The sequence below is a fragment of the Mycena indigotica genome (assembly GCF_014461135.1).
Source record: "Mycena indigotica strain 171206Taipei chromosome Unknown Mind.scaff0009, whole genome shotgun sequence".
NCBI lineage: Eukaryota > Fungi > Basidiomycota > Agaricomycetes > Agaricales > Mycenaceae > Mycena > Mycena indigotica.
The window spans coordinates 3,103,551-3,125,582 of NW_023503008.1; the positions used below are offsets into that span (position 1 = coordinate 3,103,551).

Sequence of the window (22,032 nt, forward strand, 5' to 3'; positions counted from 1 at the left end):
AAGTGAGGGTAGAAACAAAAAAATACAATGAGATGTCTACGTCCAGATTGGGCGAGGATGTTGTTTTCGACTCTCAGCTGAATGAAGGACATGAGTTGGATGTTGAACAAGTAAGATTACGAGCACATACCAAGTTCACTTTCGGTCATTGAACGCTGCTGTGCAACAACTCGCCGAGCGACGTCCCACACCGACAGTCCAGATGCGGCTTTGTGGAACCGCGTCACAGGGTGCCTTTTGTCGCGCAGAATGACGACATGAGCAGATTCCTTCAGTGGCAACGCCAGCAATTCGTCAATGCGCTTGAGTGAGCGAATATCTGAACCCCATAGCAGTACGAGGAGCTGTAGATTCCGTTGCTGGGCCAGTATCGTCGCCGGCGGAATTGTCGCCACAATGCAGAGCTGTTCGAGGAGAACGAGGCGGGCGAGGACTGCCCATGCATCCACATCATCCTGGTGGATGATTCGATCTAGGAACAGACTGCGAAGGGTGCTGAAGTTGGACAAAAAATGCATTCCGCGATAAGGGACCGCCACGTCTAATGTTTCAGGTCGGAGGGTCTGAAAGAGCGCGCTCGTCGTTATATTCACATCCTCAATAGTCCAGTGTTGGACATGTTGAAGTCGAGCGAGAATCGCAAGTCCTTCTTGTAGGGGTAGTCTTCCGAGCATCACTCGACGAATCGCTGTGACCGGGGTGGTGACCTTCGGAGTGGTGGCGAGGGTCGTCAGCCATGTCTGGCGGAAGGTGGGGAGTCGTCGGTGCCTGTCGACCGAAAAGTGGCAAAAACAACAGATCCATTGCATCACCCTATAAAAACTGTCAGGATGTGGAAGGGAGAGCTGGGCGAGACGCACACGCGAAGGAAGTCGCTGTTGACAAGCATGAGCCGCAATATGCTTCGCGAGTCTGTATTGGCTGTGTGCAACACCGCTAATATGACGAGTTCAATGATATCCCAAGGCCAGCTTTGGGTTATGGGCGAGGATGAAGGTGAAGCGACTAGCGCCATGTGTGCAGTAATATGGGTGATTAGAATGTGGGAGGGTGAGGGCTTAAAATCCAAAGGACGCGTTTTGTGGGCGGATCAATTTATTGCAAGACACAAAGACGACACTGCTTTAGCAGGCGCCATGAAATCTGCCCCAATGAATCCGCTGGACTGGACTATGCGACTTTAAGGAAGAGCGACGGAAAAATATGATCATTCACCTAAATTTTCATGCTCGATAGCCACCAACTTGATCTTGAATAGTGTAAACTTGGATGTCAAAATGTCGAGCCAGAGTGTCAATTTTGAGGGTTATTCTCTAGTAGTCAGGCCACGTAGTGCATGTTTTTTTTGAGGATTTTGGGGATCATGTTAACGTTGCCAGGCTATGAAGCCACCGAGACGCGGTGCATCGAAGTGCTCGTAAATAAAATGCTCGAGAGTAGTAATATGAAGTTCGTCGATTTGTCTTATCCAACAGGAAAGAAGCTGAGTGAGACTACTTCGTGCGGACTTCTCATGGGTGACCGCAAGTATTTGGTGCCCACTGAAATTCCGCGCATTGAATTTGAAGGGTGAATCTTGCCGATCGTTCTTCGCTGCATCCGAGTCACTACTACGGTCAACTTGAGGCTTCCTAGTCGCCCAGTGCAAGTGAACACGGTCCATCGGATCAATCTCCTGGTTAGTCCACACAGGCCAATGAAATTACTGAAGATAAATTGTGGCACCAAATCCCCCGTTTCTGTTGCGTCGAAGTAAGTAGATCCTCTGCTTATGCCTTGTTGGCATCTCTCCCGTTCGTAGACTCTATATAGATTGAGTAGGATTGTGTCAGACCCTGCTAGCTCACAGAAAAAAAAACACACTTGGTTTGTCTGCGAAAACAATGTGGGTTTGCACGTGACACATTATATTTCTCTCCCCTTTTCCCTTACGCTCTCCTCAAACCCTCATGAACTTTGACCCTCTCCCTCCCGTGAGTGATTTGCCTCAAAATGTTCAAGCAAACAGTATGTTATGTTCCACTCGGCTACTGCAACATGACGATTGCCATCAGTACAGACTGAATATCACAATCGCCGACCAGAACTCGAAAACATCATTACTAGACTACTTGAGAAGCCCTATACAATTGATGTGGAACTATGTGCTGCCTGGCCATACGCTCGCAGAAACGGAAACTCGAACTTAGGCGTTGAAGTTTTCGAGTAGGCTCTCTCTCTCTCTCTTTGTTCTTTTTGTGAGCTAAGACGGTAACAGATATTTCGAGGGATTCACGCTAGCGCTAGAGAGATTTGTCAGCTGGTTCGGGGAGGCTGGAAAGCGCTGTTTCAATGGTGTGGTTGTGCAACAAAAAATATGTCTCAAGGTTAGTCCCTACTTCACGTTATCGGCTGAGGACAATGACCTTGGCAGCTCAATCCTCTCCATGGTCGATTCGCGAGCCCGGTATCCCAATCTGTCGACGATGGCATCTATTCCATCCTCTTCCACCCAGACTGGTTTGGCAGAGCGCAATGTGTGCCTCGCGACCACTTCACTGTCGAGGGCATACAGTTAATTATCGACCGCCTACAAGTGCCTCTGAATCTTCTGGGAAATTCTTTCAACCTCTTTGCGCAGCGCTCTATCAATGTGAAGTATGACACAAGGCTTGTAGAGGCTACGCGACGTCATCTCAGTGAGCTTCTGGGAACATCTGTGTTCCTGAACCCCAACTGGGGTGAGGTTTACAGTGTGCTGCAAGCAGCGAAAATGCCTATTACAACCATTGATCTCGGTGCATGCGCTCTTGAACGTTTTACAGAGCTTTACGAACAGCTGAAGGAGCTCCCAGGTGCGATCGTCTACCCACTATATAGAGATGTATCATTTATTCCAACAGAAATGCACCATCCAGCTACAAGACAGCAGCTACAACATCTCACTGGCTCCGCCACCGAAGTTCGTATCCAAATCTTGGATCAGAATATATCTGAATTCAATCCGGTGGTTCTGGAACCTGGAATTATGTGGATTCAGGTAATTCTCAACGTCCGCTTTTGGTGAGCGTTGATCTCGCATTAGTTCACTCCAGACGGATTTTGCGATGGATTTTGTCAGACTGGGAGCAGCCTGCTGGAATGCTTAACTTCTGCTGAAATTAATGTTGAATAACTCTAGTCTAAAGTGTTGGTCTGTTATAAGTACATGTAAAGGTCTGGAATTGTTTCCTTAGTAATCATATCTTTGCGAAGCTGTGAGGATGGCAGTGGAGATGGCAAGATGGGCCAGACGTGGAGGAGTGACACATTGTACAGTGGTATCTTTCAGTGTAACTGAAAATGATGCTTTTTATTATACTTTCAGATAGTCCTGAAATTAGAACTGAAAACAATATTATCAGTTTGTCTAAAAACTGCACTGAAAGCAGTGATTTTGGTAACAGTTTTGCTAGGTACTTAAAACATAGCTTCCACTATATAGCAAAAGTAATGCTGAATGTACTATTTTCAGCTCAATTTTGTGTCTTCTGAAATTAGTCCTTTTGGTAATGCTGATTCTCCTGCTGAAATCACTGATTTCAGCGTAAATTTCAGTTCAAGCTGAAAATAAGGTCTCACGTTCACAACTGAACGTTGTACTAAAGTCTATGTATTAGAACATCAAGTCCCCCACAGGATTTAATCTCGGTCCCAGATTGTTCGAGGGCTGTGGGGACATGCCGGACGTGATGCGGGGATGTACCATTACCCATCACGCCAGAGAAATCAGCCCTCAAAGATCTGGTGCAATTTAGCCGGCCAGGTTGCCCATGCTTAACAGTTGCTTATCAAACTGACCAAAATTCCTTGTTCTCTTGCTGTTGGGGCTTTACTGACCCCATTGAGGGCAGATTTACTTAGTCAATCTATACTTACACCTATTCCACCAAGAAAAAATAGTATCTTCAACATCTTTGACTGATTTTTTCACTACTATGTTATTTGACATCATTGGCCCATGTAAGGCTTATGACATATGAATTGGCTGCTAAAAATTTGCAGGGCTGCTTGAGAGACCCTTGCCTTGAGTATACACCATAAATTATTGGCACTCTGAGGCTTATGGGCCACCACTGAGCTATTCCAAGGTGGCCACTAGTAAATGTACGTCATCTGATATCAGCACACACAATATGACATTCGTGAGCGGCCTTTTCTATCACCTCTTCCATCAAAAACTACCTTGGCAACGTCAAGTGTCTGTTCTGGCAAGCTTTGCTCGCCCGCCGTTCACGAACGTCTGGAATTGAGACTACACAGGATTCTGATATTGGAATTATTGGTATAATTTTCAGTTGCATTATAAAATCCTTTGTTTCAGCTAAAACTAAAATTGGTGCTGAAATCATTCATTTTGGCATGAAAATTAGTGTTCCCAATAAAACAAATTTCAGATAAAATATAAACTGAGCTGAAAGGAGTGCTTTTAGTATCACTTCAAACATATACTGAAAACTGTATTTTCAGCAGTTGCTAAACCCACTGCTGAAACCACTACTTTTGGTACAGATGTCAGATAAACTGATAGTATTGTTTTCAGTGCTAATTCCAGTGCTGTCTGAAAGTACCACAAAAAGCATCATTTTCAGCTGTACTGAAAGATACGGTTTTACAGTGTGTGAGGCAAATGTCCGTATGAGGCATGACATCAGTCTGGATTCTGGAAAACGTGAGGATTTGTGTCGGTAGCATGGTAAAGGTAGTGTCAGTGTCGGGCTTGGGCTGTATCGGGGCATTGGGTGATCCGACTTCGAGAGGGTCTGAGGAGCACGAAAGATGGGTTGTAGCCCGGGAAATAGACGATATTAGCCTATCGACTACAGTCTGTAGGTACGGTTTTTATATGCTAAGATATTAGGTTCCGCTGTCGGGCATAGAAGGCTTGGGCGGGCGTCGCAGGCAAGGTCCCAGGGCGACCATTGGGAGGGCGTTGACGGATCGGTGATTGTGCGGGGCGAGATGGAGGGCCGGACCGGAGTCGGAACCGGAATCGGACCGTAATTGGAGGCGTCTCCGAGGGGCCGAAAGGCAGGTTCCCCTGACATCACCCCCCTCTTTGAATGCAGCGTCCCGATGCATAGACCAGAACAGAATCGAGTCGAAGGTCGCAGAGGCAATGTGCCGTGGTTTGCCAGGGTACTCACGATAGAACTCTGCAATTTTCTCCGGGGCGAAGACGCGGTCAAAGCGGACCCACTGGTTGTGCGACGCGTCGTAGCCTTTCCATCTGACGAAGTAATTCAGCCGTTTATACCTCACCCTTGCGTCCAAGATTTCCTCTACTTCCCACTCCGGGACTCCGTCCTCGAGGTCCGGAGGGGGCTGGTTGTACAGCTCATATAGCTGTATCTATGCAAAAGATGTGGGCCAGTGCCCAGAGGGGTAATGCAAAAGATGAGGGCAATGGCCCAACAAGTATTTTCTTTAATGATATTTCTTTAATTCTAAGCCCTGTAGAGTGGTATCAGTGATGGTATTGATGGCATCTAGCTAAGTTGACTAATGTGGAACTCTTTCTGATGGCCATCAGTGAGTTTGATCACTGTGTACAGCTAGATCAATGTTATGTAAGTGATGATTGATTTCCTTGTTTTTGTGTTATTAGGACCATAATATTACATACCGCATATTCGCCCTGAAGAAAAGGTGATTCCTATTACTTCTTATGTAATTGGCTTAGTCATATACTTCAAATGCAATGAGAAATTCAACAATTATACCAGGTTCAACATCTTTTGCATTATACTCAACATCTTTTGCATTGGCCCCTTGGGTACTTGCCCACATCTTTTGTGTAGAATGAGCTATAGAGGGTGGGTCGTAGCCGGGGCGTCCATCGAAAGGGTCGTCTTGGGCGAGCTCAAGCTTGACGACGGGGAAGACCGGGTGGAGCTTCGAGTAGCGCGGAGGGAGGTCGAGCTTGTAGGCACCTTTGCTGATCTCCACGACTATCTTGAACGGTCCGAGGCGGCGGTGGGAGAACTTCTCCGAGGGGCGAGTCGTCCTGATGTCAGAGGCATCCAGCCAAACACGGTCGCCAACCTTAAACTCCGGAGACGGAGTGCGTCTCCGGTCGTAGTAACGCTTATACTCTTCCTTGGCCTTAGTGAGCGCGGCCTTGGCTTCAGCAACACCAGTGGCAATTCGGTCGCAGAACTCGTTCACAGACTCCATAGCGGAACGGACTCCGGGTTCAAAGCCCATGCGCGGAAGCCGTCCCGTGTCCGTCATGAAGGGGACTTGCTGCGTGGAGGAGTGAACGTGGTTGTTGTAAGCGAACTCCGCGGCTGGAATCAGCTCATCCCAGTCGTCCTGCTGATAGTTGGTGAAGATCTGCAGGTACTGCTCCAACTCCTGGTTGACACGCTCTGTCTGACCGTCGGTCTGCGGGTGGTACGCGGTGGACGTGGCAGGCTTGATGCCGATTAGACGCCAAAGTTCTCGGGTGAAGTCCGCAATGAACTGCGAGCCGCGGTCGGAAACGTACTTCTCCGGAGTCCCGTGGTGCCGCCAGACATTCCTGTAGTAGAGGCGGGCTGCTCCTACTGCATCGACCGTCGTATGGCACTCCGAGAAGTGGGCGCGCTTTCCGAGGGTGTCAACGACGACCATGATCGCGTCGTACCCATGGGCCTCGGGGAGCTCGACAATGAAGTCGACGGAAACGGTATGCCAGCGTTCTGGAGGCGTTTCCGTGGGGTGCAGCTCTCCGTGGGGCAGTCTCTGGAGTGCCTTGGTACGACAGCACAAGTCACAAGTTGCAACGTACCGGCCGATATGGCGAGACATTTGGGGCCACCAGTAGTTCCGGGAGACCAACTCCAAGGTCTTGAAGCGACCTGCGTGTCCGGCGACTCGAGTGTCATGGCAGAGCTCGATGATGCGTCTCCGGAGGTCCTTGTCCTTTGGTACAACAATCTTCCCTCGGAAGTGGAGAAGACCGCCGGAGACGGCCCACTCGTCAGAACGTGAGGAGCGGGGGCCTCGAGCTTGACCTTGGACCTTAAGGAGTTGCCGGGCTGCTAGTGCGACGGGCTCCTCCAAGTCAGGCTCACCAGAGAGGGCATCGCAAATGTTGCGAAGGAGTTCGGAACCGGGACCGGAAACGGAAACAGCCTCGAGTGTGCGGACGTGGAAGAGCTCTGGTCGCAGAAGGACGACATCGGAGTTGTGGGAATCGACTCCGTGATCGGGTCTCCGAGAGAGGGCGTCAGGTCGACCCATATTGCGGCCAGGCTTGTGGTGCAGCGTGAAGTCGAACCGGGAGAGGTAAAGTGACCACCGGGCACCGGGCCTGTCTCCGGTTGAGGTGCTGCGTCTTCCTGAAGTACTCCAAATTCTTATGGTCAGTCCAAATCTCGACGGGATGTGCGGCGCCCTCGAGGAAGTGTCTATACTCCTCGAGTGCGCGGATGATCGCAAGCATCTCCTTGTCATGGATTGCGTAGTTGCGCTGGACATCATTTAAGCTTTTGGAATAGAATGCTACAGGGTGCCACTTCCCGTCTGGGGCGGATTGTGAAAGAACCGCCCCCGTCACGTAATCGGAGCTGTCCGCCTCAAGTCTGAAAGGCCGTGCGTCGTCCGGAATCGCCAGGACCGGTTCCGAGGTGACCGCGTCCTTGATCGCTTGGAACGCAGAGGCCTCCGCATCGCCCCAAGTCCATTGCTGGTCCTTCTTGGTGAGCGCAAAGAGAGGACGCGCGAGGGCCGAGAAGTCCCGAATGAACCTGCGGTAGAAATTAGTGAACCCAAGGAACTGCTGAACATCCTTCTTGTTCTCCGGAGTCGGCCAAGCGGAGACGCCTGCGACCTTGACGGGGTCCATTTCAACGTGGTTGTGGGAGATGATGACTCCGAGGTACTCGATCGACGATTTTTCAAAGTCACACTTCTCCGCTCGGAGGTACAACTTGTGCTCGCAGAGTCGCCGTAAGACCTCCTGAACGATCTGCCGGTGTTTCCGAAGGTCGGAATGGGCGATCAAGATGTCGTCAAGGTAGATCATGACGTCTCCGGAGAGGATGAGGTCCTGAAAAATGTCATTCATCATCGTTTGGAACGTCGCGGGAGAGTTTGTCAGGCCGAAATACATCACCAAGGGCTCGAATAGGCCTCGGTTGGTCCAGAAAGCCGCTTTCCACTTGTCACCTCCCTTGATCCGGACGTTGTTGAAGCCCCAACGAACGTCGAGTTTAGTGAAGTAACGAGCGCCTTTGAGCCGGTTGATGAGGTCGTTGATCAGCGGAAGGGGATACCGGTTTTTGACGGTCATCGCGTTGAGGGCCCGATAGTCCTGGACGAAGCGGAGTCTGCCATCCTTCTTTTTGACAAAGAAGACCGGAGACGCCATCGGAGACTTAGAGGGGCGAATCCGGCCCGTCGACAGCCCTTCTTCAATGAACGCGTCGAGCTCGCGTTGTTCGAGAGGCGAGATGGGGTACACCTTGCAGTTGGTGGGCTTAGCGTCGGGAACAAGTTCGATGGCGTGGTCCCAGGCTCTCCGCTCCGGTAGCGTGTCGAAGGACTCCTTGTTGAAGACGTCCTGGAACTCCTTAGCCCAGTCAGGGATGTCAGAGGGCGGAGGGGCGGAGTTCCTGGCAAAAGCTTCGGCTAGACGCTGCGAGACGGTACTGCCAGCACGTATCTCCAGGGGCGGAACGAGGTGTAGAAGATGCGGTCACCGTCTTCAAGCTGGCCATCGTCCTCGTCCTTGTCGGAGTCCGGCGTCAGATCAGGCAGACCGGAATCGCCATCGGAAACGGAATCGTCTCTGTCATCAGGGCCGGAGAGGTCCATGGCGCAAACCGAGGGGAACAGGCCGGAGCGGAGACGTTTCTGGAGCGACCGGAGTCGCCACAGCTCAGTCCGTTCAATGCGCTCCTCCTCCCGGCACGTCGAGCAGTTGCGGGGGCATCGTGTCATCTTAACTTCCTTGGTTTCCCAATTTATCTCTGGGTTGTGTTTCCGCAACCAGGAATACCCCAGGATGAGGTCTTGCTTGCCAAGATGGGTAACGGCCAGTTGAACTCGTTCAGCATGCCCCTTGTAGCGCGGGACTAAGTCCGTGATCTGTTTGATGGAGCCTGCATCATTGGGAGTGCCGTCGACATTGAAAACCGGAATCGGCTGATCAAGAGTGCGGACCGGAATGCCATTCCGAGCAACGTAGTTTGTGTCGATAAAGTCGGAGGTGGCACCACAATCAACCAGACGAGAGAGCGAGAGCCTTAGTGCGCTGGTGGTGGACTCTAGCTCCAACGAGAGGTGGAGGGAGTTCGCTCCAGGGGCAGCGGCGACAGTGTACTGCTTGGGCAATTTCTTCTCCCAGGCAGTGAGGCGGCGAAGGACAATAACCAGAGTGGCGGGCGGAGTCAGAAGCGGAGTCGAAGCGGGGGCAGGAGAGGGTGTGTCTTTCGTTTTGGGCTCATTGTAGGGCAAAGAACTGCATTCATCATACAAGGAGGCAAAACGATTTATGGACGCGAACAAGGGCACACCAGTCACTCGTCGTGGGGGACAAAATCCTCTCCGGGCATTGACTCCGCTGCCGTCTCCGGCAGGGCAGCTGTGTCCGTGTAGCGGGCGATCAACTCTGCTAACATCTCGTCACCGAGTTGTTGGATCACCTCGTCGAGGATGTCCATTGAGCGGACATCCGTGGGGAGGGGGCAATCCCGGGCGAGATGGTTTGGGTCACCGCACCTGAAGCAGGCGCGACGAGGGGCACCCCGAGCCCTAGTGCGATCCAGCTCCATGGGAATGGGAGCTGGAGGCGCCGGAGCGGGGGCGCGGGCCGCGGGTGGCACGACCGGAGCCACCGGGCGGAAAGGGGCCGGAGCCGGGATGCGGTTGACCGGAAACGGAGTCCGAATCAAGCCGCTTGGCGTCTTGGGGGCGGCTGACTTGATCAGCTTGGCCCGGACCAGGGCCTCGTACTGACGGAAGGCCCGGGTGCGCCAGCTAAGGTAATCCTGGAGGTCCGGGGGGTCGTTCGAGGACGTGATTCCGTTATTGATCAAGGGATCAAGTCCATGGCGGAACTTGGTCACCTTGACCAACGCGTCTTCGAATCCGGTGAGGTCCATCAGGTCCTCGAAGTCGTCGGTGTACTGGTAGACATCCTTTGTGCCCATGTGATAGGCGGAAGTCTCCAGTTTGGAGAGGGCGTGATCTTGCTCATTCTCCTCGAGGAACCGGAGTCGAAACTCGGAAACGAACAAGCCCCAGGACGGAAACGGAAACGGGGCTTTGCTTCTGTGGCGCTCCGCCCATTGCTGAGCGGGTCCTTCTGCCATGAACGACATGGCATAGCGGACGGCCTTTTCCTCGCTCGCCTCTCCGTTGACCACGAAGGCCTCAGGGGCAAGGCAGGCGTAGGTGCGGACCGCGTAGAGAAACACGCGGCCGCGTTTCCGATCGCCGTTGAAGGTGAACGGGGGGTTTGGTCGCAGGACCAATTTTGAGGCGAGGTTGATGTCGCCAAAAAGGGCTTCGGAATCGCCCTGGGCCGGAGTCGGAGTCGGAATCGACGTCTCCGGTGATGGTATTTGGGGCCCGCCAGCATTATTAGCGGCAGCAGCGGCAGCGGAAGCCTGGTTGGTGAGTAAAGCAAGGGCCTCAGTTAGGCTATCGATTTTCGCCTCAAGTGAGTCCAGCCGGGCGTCTGCGGTGGGAGTGACTCCGGACGGCATAACAGGTGCGGAAACCACAGGAGTGGAGGAGGAGGGGACAAGTGGCAGAGGCGGTGACGAGGGCGGAACAGACTCGTACTCCGAGCCTGAGTCAGTGCCGAACCTGGCAATCTTGTCCGGTTGATCCCGTAGAGAGTTTCTTCTGCTGTAAGGGCAACCCCGGAGACCTGAGATCAAGGCCTAGCAGGGGAGGATCCAAAGAGTGAACATTGGTAAGCAAATACAAATGAAGCTGACCTAGCAGGGGAGGATCCAAAGAGAAGAAACTCTAAGGGTCCGCCTGCTAGGTAGCTGACTATATACTGCTTGTCCGTAGCTGCCGCTGTCGGGCACAGAAGGCTTGGGCGGCGTCGCAGGCAAGGTCCCAGGGCGACCGTTGGGAGGGCGTTGACGGATCGGTGATTGTGCGGGCGAGATGGAGGGCCGGACCGGAGACGGAACCGGAATCGGAGACGTCTCCGAGGGGCCGAAAGGGGGGTTCCCCTGACAATATTGAAATTATTGGTACAATTTTCAGTTGCATTATAAAATCCTTTGTTTCAGCTAAAACTAAAATTGGTGCTGAAATCATTCATTTTGGCATGAAAATTAGTGTTCCCAATAGAACAGATTTCAGATAGAATATAAACTGAGCTGAAAGAAGCACCTGTTTATCCCAAAACCCACTGTACATTATCAGTGGCAACCCAGTGGGTTGGCACTGATAACAGCCAGTCTTTTCATTTTTGCCTAAGTGGTGAATAATTGGTGGAGATGGGGGTGAATATCTCCAAAGTCCAAGGCCATTTTTTTTCGCTAAGTCCAACATGTAGGGGTGAATAAAGGTGAATAATTTGACACAGGCCATCAAGACCAAGTTCGCAAGTTATACTCCATGACAAGTGTGACATATTTTCCCAAAACAGAAGTTTTTTTACCAAGAGACATCTAAGTAGGTTCTGTTGCCTATGTTCTGTTCTACAATATCTTATAGCTATTTCCCTAAAAGGAAATTTGTTGTTTGTAAGGACAATCATCAAAGTACGTCACAAATTGTCACAAAATCAAAGTTGTATACCATGACTATATGAATAACTTTCATCAAGTGACCTATTGTGACAGCTCAATAGTAGTATTGGCACTGCCCAATTACTGGCTCATATATAACTGATGGGCTTCTATCTTGCTTGTTACTTGAGTTAAATGCACAAATCAAGCACTAGCAGGAAGGGTCTTCATAGTATTATCAATTAATAAGGATGTTTTGATTATTATCATATGATATGATTCCTTTATCAACCATTCAGTCATAAACAAGGGAATATCTAGTACTTTAAAACTGTAAGGTGGCTGATTTGTAAGCTTAGTTACTATACCTTATTGCTCCATGATGTACCTCCTATCTCCTAGTGAATATGGCACTGACACTGCCATACATTCACTCATCAGTGGCATTTGATCTCCATCATGGTTAAAAGATCAGCACAGATCCCCAGCCTACCTGGGTGGATAAAGCTGGAAGAGAGTTCATTTGAAAGGTATACCATCCTGCTATACTTGAGCATCATCAACTATATGTTTTTGCGACTATTAGGTTCATATATATCCACTGCCAAGCATGCTTGAATACCAAGTTGAGTAGTATTTTGCTGATATACTGGGACTGCATGCATAGAATTTCATGATCTAAGTCGATATGATAACATTGGATGGTCCAGGACACCTACACCCATTCACAACCACAGAGCAAGTGTTAGGGTCAGTCAATTCCTGGAGACCTTGGGTGCCATGTAAGCTAGGATGCAGATAGGCTGTGAGGGTAGGAATACCATTTTACGGGAGGTGCATCAGACCTCTACCAGGAGACGTCTCCGGAGTTTAAGGTTGGCGACCGTTGTCAGGCCATGAAATGGTTTATCAAGAAGAGGAAAAACTCTAGTACTTATGAGATCCTTTCTAAATGAAAGAAAGCTGGACAAGGAGTGAATAGCAGTCAAGGGTAGCTGACAAAGCGGCCATCAAAGGATCAATGATGCCATCAGTGATAGAATCAAAATGCTCCTTGGAATATTTGGAACAAAACATGTTCTGGGCGATATGATCATTGATCCCATCAGTGCCATCACTGATTAGACAGGTTGTATCAACAAAACGAGTTTCATCAAGTTTGGACACCAACTTGGCCAAATGCGCATTTATTGATGCTATCAATGATATCAACATCATCAAAAACTGATATGACTCAATCTGACTCAGACTGATGCCAAGTCATTTGGAGTCATTTCAAGGGCTTATGTCAGCAGGACTCCAAAAGCTATATAAGGAGCAGCTCTCTGAGCCAACCGGACACCTCACTTTGATCCCCTTTTTGATCTCAACCACTCCCCATCTGATCTCCCTCACTTGTAATTTCAAGTATAAGCACCTGTATAGTGTTTGGACTGAAATCACATTTTATCATCCCCACCATCATTTTCTGATAAGCCACTGATATCATCAACGATTGGTGATCTGAATTAGTTGCTTTTATCTTCCCCAAGAACTCAAGTATCTATCTTTGGTTGTGGAACGGAAATCAAGAAGATTAGACCGTTGCAATCAACAAGTATTAGGGGATATTGCCTGTGACCTTGTGCTTGCAGGATTATCTACCTCACGTATTACGGAATATTGCCTGTGACCTTGTGCTTGCAGGATTATTCACCAAGACCACGAGATATTGTCTGCTTCCCGGTGCTTGCAGAATTATCTACCCAAGAACTACGAGTTATTGCCTGTGACCTTGTGCTTGCAGGATTAACTACCAAGATACTGAATATTGTCTGTGACCTAGTGCTTGCAGAATTATTCACCAAGACTACGGAATATTGCCTGTGACCTTGTGCTTGCAGGATTATTCACCACGACTACAAGATATTGTCTGCTTCCCGGTGCTTGCAGAATTATCTACCCCCAACGACCAGTTATTGCCTGTGACCTTGTGCTTGCAGGATTAACTACCCAGCCTTCCAGATATTGCCTGTGACCTTGTGCTTTCAGGATTATCTACTCCCAACCTCTCCCAGTTTCAAGACCTCACCAGTGCACTTTTGTGAATTAGAAGAATTGTTTGATTCAGGCACCTAGTCAGGCTATTTGAACACTCATTAAGTTGACCCTTCATTAGTCTGCTGTCTCTGATCTCACTTGAACTCTCTTTCACATTCTGCTACTTTTCCCAACAAACACACCTCAACAAATCCCACGAACTTTACGTGGAGTTCTTGGACAAAGTCGCTCCCAGAGCTTTACGTAGGAAAACAAATTTTCCACTCGACATCATTGGAGCCCACCGCGAGGGGATTTTAATTGGTGTAACATCTGCTATCCATTAAACTCTCCAAACCCCTACACAACCATTACCAACATTTATCCATCACCACCTCCTTCCCTCATTGACAATATGACTGCCTGGGATTCATTTGACATGCCAGACACCCACTCCTACACTGAAGCATATGCTGCATATATGCAGGATGAAGAGAACCAAAGATCACAAGGACCTTATGCCTCTACAAGTAAGGCCAGACATAGGTTCAAAGAAAGAAAAGGTAAAGGTAAGGAGAAAGAGCAGGAAAGAGAAAGGATGAGTGATTTTCTTAATGCTCTTTCCTCAGACTCAGAATCTGATCATGACCCTAGAAGACCATCAGGAATGCCTTCCTGGTGGAAGAAGTCCCCACCTACTTCCCCAGAACCAGACTTGCGCATGCCTCCACCCAGATCTTTTCATGCTCCTCTTAGAACCTCACTGGACATGCCTATTCCTGGAACTAAAGAGGCACCCAAGACTTTTAAAGGAAAGTACTCTGAAGTTGAAAGGTTTATCAGGACCTATGAACAGCTTTTGACTAAGAACAGAGTTACCCATGAAAAAGAAAAATGCAAATTGGTACTGGACTACTGTTCTTCCGACATACAAAATGTGATACGCACTATGGAAAACTACCGACGACCTCACTGGGCTGCTTTATGTCAAGAAATCTTGAAGACCTTTGATGCTGAAAGAGTATTGCACAAATATCGCCCTGCTGATGTTGCAGCCTTTGCTAAAGAAACTAGTCACCGGAGCATTAACACCATGACTCAATGGAGAAAGTATGTCGTGAAATATAATACTATTGCCGGGAGGATTATATGCTCAGAAGAGACTAAATGAAAAATACTATCTGAGCTACTTCTGGTTTGGAATTCCTAATGAACTAAGGAAATCACTTGAGGCTAGGATTCTCCAAGGGAGGCAGCTGACTGATGTTACTGAGTATTCTATCTCAGAAATTACTGCTGCTGCTGACTGGCATTTCCGCCGAACTCGGGCTGAAGCATTATTGATTGATGCTGCAGAATATGGATTTACAGACCTTAACACAGATGATGATTCTGATTCTGACTCTGATTCTGACTCAGACAGCTCTGATAGTGATTCAGATTGGGAATACCAGCAACTTAAGAGAAAGAAGAAGGCTGCTAAGAAGATAAAGAAGAAGAAGAAAAAGATAAAAGTTTCTAATTCTAAACCTAAAGCCAAATTTAGCAGGAATGAAGAAGAAATTGCTGGAATGATCAAACAACTGAATGGAATGAAAATGGATGATCCAGAATATGCTCCTACTTACTACAAAGTTCTAGCATTGGATCAGACAGGCAATGCTGCTAAGTGTGTAAGAACACCATTACAGTTCTCAACTGTACCATCTCCATCAACATACAACAGGATAGATTATTCCTCAGGACCATTATCAGCAGTAAAGGCTAATGAAATTACTACACCTCCCATAATGCCTACTGTTCCACCCAATCCAGCTTCTTATCTTAACATCTTTCCTATAAACCCAAATTGTTTTGGATGCAATGAGCCTGGTCATAGAATTATGGAGTGTCCAGAAGTCTATGAATTAATGGCTAAAGGGATAGTGCATAACAATCAGCAAACCAGAAAATTGGAATTCACCTCAGGAGCACCCATTAGAAGAATGAATGGGGAATCTATGGTACAGGCAGTGGACAGAATGATGAAGACACATGCAGCTCCCTCTGTTATGTTAACATTTGTTAAGCCCTTGCTCTCAACTATGCAACCTGTTCATAATTTCCACCAGGGTTCAGCTAAAACCGACCACATGGACACTGAAGAATCTGATTGGGAAGAAAGTGACCCAGGATATATAACAGATGAAGAACAAGATAGAACACTATATTCGACAGTACCAAAAGCAGTTCAATTCTCAAATAAACCAGAGATAGTAGCTCTCAAAGCAGATTGTTGTCAATCAGGCATACAAAACACACAAAAGGAGATATGTGATGGAGTGCATGTTCCCTCACACAGAACTGAACCATCCAGGGCTGCCAAGCCCAACCCAGCAATGCCTTCTCCAGTTACTTCAATTACCCCACCTGATACCTTGTGTTCCTATACACCAACCACATCAGCACTACCATCAGAGCTATTGGCTATGCACCTGCCTACTCCGCTAGAGCCTAGGAGCCCTGCTGAGAGATGGGAATCAGCACCAGAACCCAGGCCAGTGGACATACAAAACCTATGCACCTCTGACAATATTGAAATAGAGTCAGTGTGTTCACAGAAAGCTCAGATTCTGCCAGATCATGCAAATGGAGCAAGTGAGGAACCATGGGAAATGATTCAAGAAACAGAGATGCCTTGTGGAGAATTGAAGACAACTGCTAATTTATGGGTATCCAAGCAAGCTCTGTTTGACTTGCCACTGGCACAATCATGGCAATGGCAAAATAAAATGGGTATTGATGAGCAAAGGGGAGATACATACTTGGCCTTCAAAGACCAGAAAACAGGCCCACCATATTCTATATCAGTGCCAGCTGAAGCAGACCACAAGAAATCTTCTTTCCAACAAACCTTGGTATTACTGGAAGGTATTCCAAAAGAAGTTGACTCTGTGCCATCTTTGTTTGGCCAGCATATAGAGTGTAGTCATGAAAACCAAGTGGATGACAGCATGAATTTCAAGTCATGGTTTCTACAGAGAATAATGTGGTTTGTATTGCATTGGTATCAGTTGATGATGCTGCTATTATCATTACCCCAGGACTGCATGACATCATCAAGGCTTCCAATGACTAGAACTCAAGCATCCAAATTCCTGACTTGCTTTGCCCCACCAATTATCCAAAAGCCACAACAGGTTATTCGTCTTATAAGTTGGGCTTCAACAAGATACATTTACCTCTGGACTCGCTCCTTCTGGCGGACATTCCTGCTAGTTTTCCTCAGAAGAACAACATGGTCTTTCTCCAATTTCCTCAGCACTATGCGTGGTAGGTGGAAATTTCTTCTGCTCGCCGCGGATTTGCCCAAACTACCACGGAAGAATGATTCAAGTTTCTTCCTCACAACTGTACAACTATTAAAGAACACAACAAAGCTAGTTCTAAGGCTTGCAAAATATGAAGAGGAAGTTTTATGTCAAGAAGTACAAGTCAGAATTATTCTGTTGGCCACAGCGTCACTGATCATAGGCAATGGAACAGTGAACTGGCATCAATCCATCATTAATTGCCAAATTGATCCGTATGACTCAGTATCTACAGACATCTCTTTTCTTGTGGACAACCACTTACTATGGACTTGTATTCCTTTCTGGACAGCCTTCTGGCATGGAAGACTATATTTCAAGCTACACACCGGTTATAAACATGCTACTGCTGCTACATTAGCTCGCCTCTTCTGGATCCACATATACTGCCGTTATGGACGTCCACGACGATTGATTATAGACAATGGACCTGAAGTTGAAGCAGGCTTTGAAGAGTTAATGTGTCGCCTTGGTGTTCCACATGTGCAAATTTTGGGGTACAGCAAGCAGGCAAGTGGCGAAGTGGAACAAGGTCATTTCACTCTCCAAGAAGCCATCATGAGAGCATGTGGAAAGAACATTGATGAATGGCCAGATAAGCTACCCTTGGCTCTACTTGCTGATCGGATCACTGTCAGCAGAGTAACAGGGTTCTCACCTTATCAGCTGCTGCATGGGACAGACCCCATCTTACCTTTTGACCTCTTTGAAGCCACCTTTCTCGTTACTGGATTTAAGCCAAACATGATCACCACGGAACTCTTAGCGCTCAGGATTCGGCAACTAGCTAAACTTAGTGTGGACGTGAAGCGAGCCTCAAATATGTTGGCAAAGTCGCGATTTCAGTCCAAGGCCCATTTTGAGCACCGATTTCGCCACCGATTACTCAAGCGAGACTATCGACCTGGAGAAATGGTTCTGCTACGCAATGTGGGGATTGAGAACCAGATGAGCGTTAAACGGAAGACAGATGACCGGTACCTGGGACCTTACCAGGTAGTTCGTAAGAACTCTGGGGGAGCATATATCTTGAGCGAATTGGACGGAGCGGAGTTTACCAAGAACCCTGTGGCGGCATTTCGATTATACCCATACATTACTCGGTGACACCCGTTCATGCGAAGTAACGGTAGCGAAAGTTCTTCAGAAGAAAGCGATGAGTCGGATGAGGACAGTTCTGACTCAAACGAAGAGTGAATCATCCAACAACAGAGGGCGTGGCCAGCTAGCTGACTCTATAAAAACGCCACAGAATAGTATAAAAGAGCAGGCCTTCGACACGCACCTTGTCTTCTACCACCACTCAGCAGAATGCCCTCAGTTCCGTCTCTAACACCATCCATCGCACCTTCCTTCTTGACGGAGGACACCTTGCCTGTAGCTCCAACGACAACCATTCAGAGTCAGCTGGACTGCGAGGTTCCACCGGCCGCTCGAGCTTCTACCCGCAATGCCTATAACCAGGACCACCCGGACTTTATGAGCGGCTGGGATGAGGAGGCAGAGCGTACCTCGGCCTACTGGAAAAGCATGCACACTGTGTGTTTCAAAAGAGTGTCTCTCACTGTCACCTGACTGATGACATTTTTTTTAGTGGCTAAATGGCTTGGCTTTAGCCTTCAACGTCCCTCATGCCTTCAACCATTCTATGCTTGCTCCCCCTCCCCCAACTACTCCAACTTCAGTATACCTTCGTCATGACCGCACCCACTATCATGGGCAGCCATCGCATCTTGTTATTGATACCCCACCTGAATTGCACGACTCTGTCTCTGAGGCCTACGCCACTGTTCCTGTTTGGCAAGACCGTCTTTTCCGAGCTGGCATGGCTGCGGCTATCATCAAACCAGTTCATCCTCTTGCACGCACCCTCCTTCGCCGCAACTACCACACATTTGTACCAAAACTGGAAGCTTGCGAAATTGAGCCTTACGAATCTGTCCTGCCTAGCATGCGCAGCCAGGTTTATGGCACCCCAGATCATAACAACAAGTTCATCTTTGCCACTCTCAACCCTGCTTTCCACAACGGCTCCTATTATGTTGTCGTGAAGGCGCGTCTTGATCGCTGCAACCACCAACCATATTTTGCGATCGAGTCAGGAATGACTGAGCCACCGACGAAAGGCATGATGCTAACAACATGCGAGGACTTGTGGGGTACCTGGGAGATCCATGACATCTGGAGCAACGATTTATGGTGGGCACATTTGGAGCTTCGCCACCATCGCCGAGGAGATCGGGCCACTGTTCGTATCAGCTATGAGCGAACTATCGCATCCACCCGCCACCTGTCTATGCAGTTCAAGTGGCTCAAGGAGGAAGCAGGTGACTTAGTAGAGCAGATTCGTCGTGCAGGTCGAAAGGTGAACAGGTCATTGAAGCGCAGAGAAATGGACAATGTACATATCGAAATGGACACTTCTTAAAGTAGGCGAAATAACGGACTTATAGTAAACATTGTAGATACGAATAGACAATATCTTGAGCAAGTGAGGAGGAGAGTTTCATGAAAGAAAGGATCACATTTACTACAGTTTTTCCTCTGACAACTGGGGACAGTTGAAAGTTCTGTTCGCCGCGGATGTCAGGCCATGAAATGGTTTATCAAGAAGAGGAAAAACTCTAGTACTTATGAGATCCTTTCTAAATGAAAGAAAGCTGGACAAGGAGTGAATAGCAGTCAAGGGTAGCTGACAAAGCGGCCATCAAAGGATCAATGATGCCATCAGTGATAGAATCAAAATGCTCCTTGGAATATTTGGAACAAAACATGTTCTGGGCGATATGATCATTGATCCCATCAGTGCCATCACTGATTAGACAGGTTGTATCAACAAAACGAGTTTCATCAAGTTTGGACACCAACTTGGCCAAATGCGCATTTATTGATGCTATCAATGATATCAACATCATCAAAAACTGATATGACTCAATCTGACTCAGACTGATGCCAAGTCATTTGGAGTCATTTCAAGGGCTTATGTCAGCAGGACTCCAAAAGCTATATAAGGAGCAGCTCTCTGAGCCAACCGGACACCTCACTTTGATCCCCTTTTTGATCTCAACCACTCCCCATCTGATCTCCCTCACTTGTAATTTCAAGTATAAGCACCTGTATAGTGTTTGGACTGAAATCACATTTTATCATCCCCACCATCATTTTCTGATAAGCCACTGATATCATCAACGATTGGTGATCTGAATTAGTTGCTTTTATCTTCCCCAAGAACTCAAGTATCTATCTTTGGTTGTGGAACGGAAATCAAGAAGATTAGACCGTTGCAATCAACAAGTATTAGGGGATATTGCCTGTGACCTTGTGCTTGCAGGATTATCTACCTCACGTATTACGGAATATTGCCTGTGACCTTGTGCTTGCAGGATTATTCACCAAGACCACGAGATATTGTCTGCTTCCCGGTGCTTGCAGAATTATCTACCCAAGAACTACGAGTTATTGCCTGTGACCTTGTGCTTGCAGGATTAACTACCAAGATACTGAATATTGTCTGTGACCTAGTGCTTGCAGAATTATTCACCAAGACTACGGAATATTGCCTGTGACCTTGTGCTTGCAGGATTATTCACCACGACTACAAGATATTGTCTGCTTCCCGGTGCTTGCAGAATTATCTACCCCCAACGACCAGTTATTGCCTGTGACCTTGTGCTTGCAGGATTAACTACCCAGCCTTCCAGATATTGCCTGTGACCTTGTGCTTTCAGGATTATCTACTCCCAACCTCTCCCAGTTTCAAGACCTCACCAGTGCACTTTTGTGAATTAGAAGAATTGTTTGATTCAGGCACCTAGTCAGGCTATTTGAACACTCATTAAGTTGACCCTTCATTAGTCTGCTGTCTCTGATCTCACTTGAACTCTCTTTCACATTCTGCTACTTTTCCCAACAAACACACCTCAACAAATCCCACGAACTTTACGTGGAGTTCTTGGACAAAGTCGCTCCCAGAGCTTTACGTAGGAAAACAAATTTTCCACTCGACACCGTGTTTGGCTGGATGCCTCTGACATCAGGACGACTCGCCCCTCGGAGAAGTTCTCCCACCGCCGCCTCGGACCGTTCAAGATAGTCGTGGAGATCAGCAAAGGTGCCTACAAGCTCGACCTCCCTCCGCGCTACTCGAAGCTCCACCCGGTCTTCCCCGTCGTCAAGCTTGAGCTCGCCCAAGACGACCCTTTCGATGGACGCCCCCGGCTACGACCCACCCTCTATAGCTCATTCTACACAAAAGATGTGGGCAAGTACCCAAGGGGCCAATGCAAAAGATGTTGAGTATAATGCAAAAGATGTTGAACCTGGTATAATTGTTGAATTTCTCATTGCATTTGAAGTATATGACTAAGCCAATTACATAAGAAGTAATAGGAATCACCTTTTCTTCAGGGCGAATATGCGGTATGTAATATTATGGTCCTAATAACACAAAAACAAGGAAATCAATCATCACTTACATAACATTGATCTAGCTGTACACAGTGATCAAACTCACTGATGGCCATCAGAAAGAGTTCCACATTAGTCAACTTAGCTAGATGCCATCAATCCCATCACTGATACCACTCTACAGGGCTTAGAATTAAAGAAATATCATTAAAGAAAATACTTGTTGGGCCATTGCCCTCATCTTTTGCATTACCCCTCTGGGCACTGGCCCACATCTTTTGCATAGATACAGCTATATGAGCTGTACAACCAGCCCCCTCCGGACCTCGAGGACGGAGTCCCGGAGTGGGAAGTAGAGGAAATCTTGGACGCAAGGGTGAGGTATAAACGGCTGAATTACTTCGTCAGATGGAAAGGCTACGACGCGTCGCACAACCAGTGGGTCCGCTTTGACCGCGTCTTCGCCCCGGAGAAAATTGCAGAGTTCTATCGTGAGTACCCTGGCAAACCACGGCACATTGCCTCTGCGACCTTCGACTCGATTCTGTTCTGGT

At 48.1% G+C, this 22,032-nt stretch overlaps 2 protein-coding genes across 2 annotated transcripts; one reads left to right on the plus strand and one right to left on the minus strand.

Annotated features, from left to right (window-relative positions):
• Positions 1 to 36: 36 nt before the first annotated feature.
• MIND_01075300 (uncharacterized protein) lies at positions 37 to 1,015 on the minus strand (the record flags this gene model as incomplete). Its single annotated transcript, XM_037367327.1, has 3 exons — positions 37 to 77; positions 131 to 813; positions 861 to 1,015. 3 exons carry the CDS (start codon positions 1,013 to 1,015, stop codon positions 37 to 39), a joined length of 879 nt encoding a protein of 292 aa, XP_037216721.1.
• Positions 1,016 to 1,949: 934 nt separating this feature from the next.
• Positions 1,950 to 3,154, plus strand: MIND_01075400 (uncharacterized protein; the record flags this gene model as incomplete). The annotated part of the gene is made up of 6 exons (XM_037367328.1): positions 1,950 to 2,007; positions 2,055 to 2,205; positions 2,258 to 2,366; positions 2,414 to 2,834; positions 2,883 to 3,019; positions 3,065 to 3,154. The coding sequence occupies 6 exons, from the start codon at positions 1,950 to 1,952 to the stop codon at positions 3,152 to 3,154; spliced, it is 966 nt and encodes a 321-aa protein (XP_037216722.1).
• Between the last annotated feature and the right edge of the window lie 18,878 nt (positions 3,155 to 22,032).